The 7254-nt window shown below is 60.7% G+C and overlaps 2 protein-coding genes across 2 annotated transcripts; one reads left to right on the forward strand and one right to left on the reverse strand.

The window, feature by feature from the left end:
• The first annotated feature begins 1227 nt into the window (after window positions 1-1227).
• SPT5 (transcription elongation factor) lies at window positions 1228-4917 on the forward strand. Its single transcript, XM_018856126.1, has one exon. The coding sequence runs from the start codon at window positions 1348-1350 to the stop codon at window positions 4615-4617; it is 3270 nt and encodes a 1089-aa protein (XP_018711323.1). The 5' UTR covers window positions 1228-1347; the 3' UTR covers window positions 4618-4917.
• A 431-nt stretch (window positions 4918-5348) lies between these two features.
• On the reverse strand, window positions 5349-6770 carry METBIDRAFT_44351 (TFIIH/NER complex subunit; the record flags this gene model as incomplete). The annotated part of the gene is made up of 1 exon (XM_018857781.1): window positions 5349-6770. One exon carries the CDS (start codon window positions 6768-6770, stop codon window positions 5349-5351), a length of 1422 nt encoding a protein of 473 aa, XP_018711324.1.
• Between the last annotated feature and the right edge of the window lie 484 nt (window positions 6771-7254).

Here is a 7254-nt window from a genome sequence, read left to right on the forward strand (position 1 = left end):
GATTGCACCAAAGAAGGCCTCGTGGAGTGACACCATCAAAGTTTTGGAATACTGTGTTTTCTAGGGTCTGTTCGAAAGGCTTTGATGTATTTATCGCCCTCTCTGCAGAAAGACCTCCGGTATCCGTCTCGCGTGTGAATCACGGGAACAGAAGCATCATGCCCAGTATTTCTAGAATCTGGGGGTGTGCAGGGGAGCCAGGGGTTGAAACATACAAGTTGTTGATGGAACGAGCCTGTCACGTGTCTCATCAATGCATATTGTTGAATCCGTCCCGGAACATGTTGTGCCAGGAAAGAAGGCATGGTTGGAAGATTATGAGAATGTCTGGCTGCACTGCGGTGACATCATAGGGAATCCAATGAAATCTAGAGGGGCTCATAAAAAGGAGGCACTGAAGCAGCTGAAGTATCTCCTCATCGAACCCAAGGTCCCAAAAGTATTCCTATAGAGCCCAGGAATAGATGATAGAATAACCTGAAGGTGAAATTTAATGAAAGCAAAAAGATGCAGTAGCAAGCCAAATGCTGCAGTAATAAAAGCCAAAGGGTCTACAAGTAAAATCTAACAAAGCCAAAGGATCCAGTAGTAAAATCTAAGAAGGCGAAGGTGCCACTAATAAAGCCAAAGGACCCAGTAGTAAAATCTAAGAAAGGCGAAGGTGCCACTAATAAAGCCAAAAGATCCAGTATCGAAATCTAATAAAGCCCAAAGGATCCAGTACTGAAACCCACAGTACCTAGTGATGAAATCAAATTACCTTCTTATTAAAACCCAAAGTAGGTAGTAATTAAATCTAAAGAATCCAGTAACAAAAAAGGATCCAATACTGAAACCCAAAATCCCTAGTGATAAAACCAAAGTACCTAGTGATGAAATCAAATTACCTTCTTATTAAAACCCAAAGTAGGTAGTAATAAAATCGAAAGAATCCAGTAACAAAATCTAATAAAGCCCAAAGGATCCAGTAACAAAATCTAATAAAGCCCAAAGGATCCAGGAATAAAATCTGAAAAAACCCAAAACACCCCGTAATACATTCCAAAGTACCTAGTAACAAAATCAAACAAAACCCAAAGGATCCACTAGCAAAACCCCACCGCACATTCCCACCAGCCCATGGCCTCGCGGGATGACCCCAGTATCCGTCGCGCATGACCTGCTGGGGCAACAAGACCGGACTTGCCCCAGTAGTCCATGAAACGCCACTAAATTGCAAAAGCAAAAACCACCGATTCCTCGTTGCAAAAAAACAAAAACTAGCCTCTGATCCACCTATGCTACTCGACACATAAAAGAGCAGAAACCCCCGACCCAGGTCCACGTGCCCCATCCCATATCATACCCATGTCGTCCCATGCGCAGGCGTCACCTCCAAACCTGCAACCTCGCGACCTGCAACCTCCGGACCTCCCGCCACCTCCCCCCTCTTGGGCCGCGCACGCCCGCCGCAGTCTCAAAACTTTCAACCTCCAACAACCGCCGAGTTTTCAGAGCAACGACATCCCGGCAAACACACGGCCTTTTCTGTTCCTCCCAGCGTGCACACCCTCGTGTCCACCCCCGAACCGACGCCCCGAAAAAAGCAAGAAAAACGCCCTGTTTGCGGACATGTCTTCTCCCCCCGAGCCAGCCGCCGGGACAGGCCTCAAACGGCCCCGTTCCCCCGGCGCCACCGCCGCCGTGAAGCCGGAATTGCCCAGCGGCGGCCTGCTGCAGCCGCCCGAGGAGCCCGGCAGCTCTTTTCCCGCGGAAAATGCGCCCGCCACGGCGGGTTCTGCCGACGCCCAAACCACGGCCTCTGACGACGAGAAAAGCGCCGGAACCGGGCCCCAGCCGGGCGCAACCGGCGCCGACGAGGCCGCCAGCGATGCCGACAACGGCGGCGGCGGCGACGATGACGATGACGATGACGATGACGACGACGACGACGAAGACGACGATTTGAGCGTCTCCCGCAAGGCCAAGCGCAGGCGCGCCAACCAGTTCCTCGATATCGAGGCCGAGGTCGACGACGAGGAGGAGGACGAGCTCGACGAGGACGACGAGGAGGCGGAGCTTTTGCGCGAGCAGTTCATCGCGGACGACCACGCCGAGCGCGACGTGGCCGTGCCCGACGCCGCGGACGACCGGCTCCACCGCGAGTACGACCAGCGGCGGCAGAAGGCCGAGGACCAGGACGCGGAGCAGTTGGCCGAGACGTTGAAGCAGCGGTACCGCAAGACGCACACGGTGTACCGCGGCGACACCGCGGCGAGCGGCACGGTGTCGCAGAAGCTCCTCATGCCGTCGATCAACGACCCGGCGATCTTCGCCATCCGGTGCACGCCGGGGCGCGAGAAGGACTTGGTGCGCAAGCTCCACGAGAAAAAGCGCACGTTGGCGCGGCTGGGCAAGCCGCTCGACCTCTTGTCGGTGTTCCAGCGCGACGCGTTCCTGGGCTACATCTACATCGAGGCCAAGAAGCCCGAGGCCATCCAGCAGGCGCTCACGGGCATGGTCAACGTGTACGCGACGCAGCGCATCATCGTGCCCGTCAGCGAGTATCCGGACTTGCTCAAGCAGGTCAAGTCCTCGGACGTGGAGATCGTGCCGGGCATCTACGTGCGCGTCTCGCGCGGCAAGTACAAGGGCGACTTGGCCATCGTGGACAACCTCTCGGAAAACGGGCTCGAGGTGCGCTGTAAGTTGGTGCCGCGCTTGGACTACGGCAAGAACGACGAGTTCACGCCCGACGGCAAGCGTGTCCGCCTGAAGGTCCGGCCCGTCCCGCGGCTCTTCAGCGAGCTGGAGGCCCGCACATACGACGCCGACTACTTGCAGCCGGGCCGCGGCCCGCGCTCGTACGTCTACCGGGGCGAGGAGTTCATCGAGGGCTTCCTTCTCAAGGACTTCAAGTTGCAGTTCATACAGACCAAGGACGTGCACCCGAGCTTGGAGGAGTTGGACCGCTTCCAGACCGGCGCCACCGAGGAGGACGGCTTGGACCTCGCGGTAGTGGCCGCGTCCTTGAAGAATAGCAAGTCCTCCGACGGCAGTCGATCCAGCGCGTTCCAACCGGGCGACAACGTGGAGATCCGCCGCGGCGAGCAGGCAAGGACCACCGGTAAGGTCACCGGCGTCTCGCTCAACGAGGTCACCATCATTGTCACCGATGCGGGCGATTCGAAGTTGGTCAACCAGGAGTTGACGGTCACCGCCAGTGACTTGCGCAAAGTGTTTGCGCTTGGCGACCACGTCAAGGTCGTGGGCGGAAAGCACACCGACCAGACCGGCTTGGTGATCAAGATCGATGGCGAGTCCGTCGTTTTGTTGAGTGACCAGACCCGCGAAGACGTGCGTGTCTTCGCCAACTACCTCATCAAGGCAACCGACTCTTCCACCAGCGTTGATATGGTCAACAGCAAGTACGAGATCAAGGACTTGGTGCAATTGAACGCCTCCACGTTTGGTGTGATCGTCAAAGCCGAGACGGGCTTCTACGGGGTCCTCACGTCCGACGGGCGTGTCGTTGAGGTGAAGCCAACCGGTATTGCCGCGAAGCTCAAGTTGACCAGGAGGGAGCAGGTTGCCACAGACAAGAACGGCCTAACCATCAATGTCGGCGACTCCGTGAAGGAGATGGGCGGCGACAAAAGAAAGGAAGGAACGGTTGTCCACATCCACAAGAACACCTTGTTTATCGAGTCGCATGAGCTCAACGAGAACTTGGGTATTTTTGTTACCAACGCCCTCAATGTCAACACTGTGTCCACCAAGAACTCGATGGTGTCCAAAACCCTCGGTCCCGACTTGAGCCGCATGAACCCGAACTTGAAGCTCGCTCCCATGGCAGCTCCAGGTTCTAAAATGCGCAGTGGCGGCCGCGACAAGTTGATCTACAAAGACGTTGTCATCAATAGCGGAAACCACAAGGGCCTCATGGGCAAGGTCGTTGAGACCGACGACGTTGACGCCAGGATCGAATTGCACACCAAGTCCAAGAAGGTCAAGGTCAACAAAACAAAGCTAAGCGTGCTTATCCGCGGCGAAAGCATTCCGTACTTGCGGTTCATCGGTGCAGCCGATGGAGGCCCACGGCCTGGCCCAGGCCTCTCACTGGCACCGGCCTTTTCGTCCGGAGCTAGATCCGCGTGGGGCGGAGCCACCCCGTCCGTCAATGGCGGGGCTGCATCTAGCTGGGGCGGCAAAACCCCTTCTGCGTCCGGCGGAAATGCTTCTGCTTGGGGATCGAGTGGCGGCGCCTCGTCTTGGGGCTCTGGCGGCGCCTCGACGTGGGGCTCCAACAACCCTGGCGGAGCTTCTGCTTGGGGCTTTGGTGGCGGTGGCGGTGGTTCAGCGTGGGGAGGCGCCACTGGCGGTGGAAACTCGACGTGGGGCAGCAATCAGAACCCTGGCGGGAACTCCGCGTGGGGCTCCAATGCCACCAACGGCAGCAACTCGACGTGGGGAGCCAACCAGAGAAGCGGCGGCAGCTCTGCCTGGGGCAGTAAAGGCGGCAGTTCTGCGTGGGGCAAATCGGGAAGAACCTCTTCGTGGGGCAATCAGGCCGGTGGCAACTCTGCATGGGGACTGAACTCTGGCGGAGGCAACTCGTCAGCGTGGGGCAGCAAGTAGGGCCAAACAATGTACAGTATAATATAACGGATGCGACTTTATTGATTCTACTTGTTGATGCTTGATGGGTTGAGCTGGCTCATAGCGATGGGCCCCGACACGGCGAAGCAACAACGTCTCGCGCTCTGGAGGGAAATGGTGTTTGTGGCTTGTGTACCCTGGATCTTACCTGGAGGACTTTTCGGAGGCAGCGCAGGTGTGGCAAGCGGAGGACCCGATATATCTCCGTCCCCGCAGAGCAGCGCCTTGACGCTCGCTTTCTGGTCCTGGTGCCATGTTTCTGGGTCGGCCGGGGTGGTTTGAGGAGTGCACGACGAGCCGGTTTGCCACGGCAAGTGAGTCCGTCTGCAACGGCGGGCAGGCGAGCCCGTTTGGAACGACGGGCAGGCGAGCCCGTTTGGAACGACAGGCGAGGGAGACCCTTGTGGTTGTAAATGGTTTCTTTCCAGGCCCGCGGGCCAGAGTGGAGACGCTGATTCGGCAAGACGGAGAGCGCCGAGCGGAGCGGCCCGGAGATCACACCAAGACGGCGGACTGGCCGGGACTACCGCGTGCAACGCGTGCCCGTCAATGGCTCTGGGGATGTCACGGAGGGCAGGGCCGGCATCGGCGCTCGCCCCAGACCCTCGCACCCCGGCAGAACCAAGCGGTCCTATGAGAGTCGGAGCCCCTGGCGGCGAGGAGGAGGAGGCGCTGCGATAAGCGGCGCTGCTGGCAGGCGCCGGCTGCCCTCACGCGCGGTTCTCGCAGCCCGGGCAGTTGTGGAGGACCTCGTGCACGAACACGTCGCAGTCGATGCAAAAGTCGTGGGCGCACTTGCCGCAGCGGAAGCGCAGGCTGGAGGCAGCCGGGCCGGGGGCCTCGGGCGAGCCTGGTGGGAACTCGAGGAGGCAGCCGTAGCAGTGCGAGCTGGGGTACGCCGGGGCCGCGGCCACGGTCGTGTACGCGGCGAGCGGTACCAAGTGGTGGTACAGGCGCGCCAAGTGCGTGGACAAGATCAACATGAGCCCGCACGCCGGGCACACGGTGGGCACGCTGCACACGCGGCTGCGGCACTGCGGGCACGTGTAGGCCGCGGGTGGGTCTGGCACCGCGGCCGACGTGCCCGGCGGCGGCACCGGCTGCACAGGCACGGGCTCCCGCAGGGCCGCGGACCCCCGCGTCGGGTGGCACGCGCAGAGCCGCGGGAGGTTGGCGGCCGGCAGGGCCGGCGCCGGGAGGCGCAGCGGGAAGCCCATGCGGATGACCGGCACGCCCAGCGCATCGCCGGGCACGGCGGGCCCGGCGCCGCGTGGCACCGCGAGCGGCTCCACGCAGTCCATGAGCAACTCGCGGAAGTGGTGCTCGTTGATGATCACGCCGTAGAAGCGGGCGAGGCGCGCGTCCGCGCGGAGGCCCGGGCGGCCCGCGTGCGGGAGGTTGGTGCGGCGCACGAGCTCCTGGCACACGGCGACCTGGGCCAGGAGGCCGATGACCTTAGCGCGGATGTGCTCGCGCGCGAGCGCGGTGATGGTACCGTGGATGTCGCCCGGGTCCAGCGTGAACAACGCGCCAAAGACCACGAGGATCTCGCGCGAGGCCTTCTGCGCCGGCGGCGCCACGCCCGGCGCCGCGCCCAGCGCCAGCACGAGGAGCAGGCGCGCGAGCTCGAGCGCGTTCTGGAGCAGCGGGTCGCCCTGCGGCTCGTAGCGGTTGTGCTGGCGCGCCCGCACCGCGCGGAGCCGGTCAATGTGCTGCTGCGGCAGCCCGCTGAGCGCCAGCACCACGGACGCCACGCCGTTGCGCATCCACACCACGGCCATCTGCGCTACAGGGTTCTGGTCAAAGAACTCACGCACAAAGTCCTGGAGGAGCGCGAGCGTGCACGCGAGCCGCGTCGGCCGGAGGTCCTTGTCCAGCATGGCCCGCAGCCCGTCCACCACCACCACGAGCGTGCGGAGAATGCCGCGCTGGAAGGGCGCGGATGGATGTTTCAAGATCTTGTTGCGGCGGCGCTCGATGGCCTGCTGCACGAGCAGCTCGAGCGACGCGCCCGCGTCGCCGTCGGCGGCCACGAGGTCCCAGGGACGCTGGTACTGGTCCTCCCAGGCGTAGGCGCCGGACGCGGATTTGAGCGTGGAAGTGGGCGCCTTCAGGCGCGTGCGCCGCGCCATGCCTTGCGGCTCGGGCGACGCCAGCGCGCCACGCAGCTCGGCGCCGGACCCATGGTCGGAGAACGCGTCGTCGGAGTCCATGGCGGTGGGGCGGGAAGAAGCGAGGGTGGTGCTGGCGGAGCGCAGTTGAGGTGAGAGCGCCGGTGCTGTGTGCAGGCAGGGACAATGAAGAATGGCCACGGGAAATACGGAAAATGTCGTGGGATGGCGATATATGATTTGTTCAAGTGGTTATGGTCATGGCGGGGAATGGGTAGGGAGATTGGTGGGATGCTCGCGTCTATGATCTGAGCTGATGGTAAGATCTGGTATATGTTTTCTTTATAGTTGGCGGGGTCTTATTCCTCCACATCCTATTATATAATGTGTCATGAAAAAAAAAGATAGAAATATGAAGAATGTTGGTGGCCCTCCGGAATGATGTTTTAGGACGGTGATAGTTGTTTTTTTTGGGTGGTCATTGGTTACGGCGGGGGGGGGGGGG

This window comes from Metschnikowia bicuspidata (assembly GCF_001664035.1).
Source record: "Metschnikowia bicuspidata var. bicuspidata NRRL YB-4993 chromosome Unknown METBIscaffold_4, whole genome shotgun sequence".
In the NCBI taxonomy this organism is placed as follows: domain Eukaryota; kingdom Fungi; phylum Ascomycota; class Pichiomycetes; order Serinales; family Metschnikowiaceae; genus Metschnikowia; species Metschnikowia bicuspidata.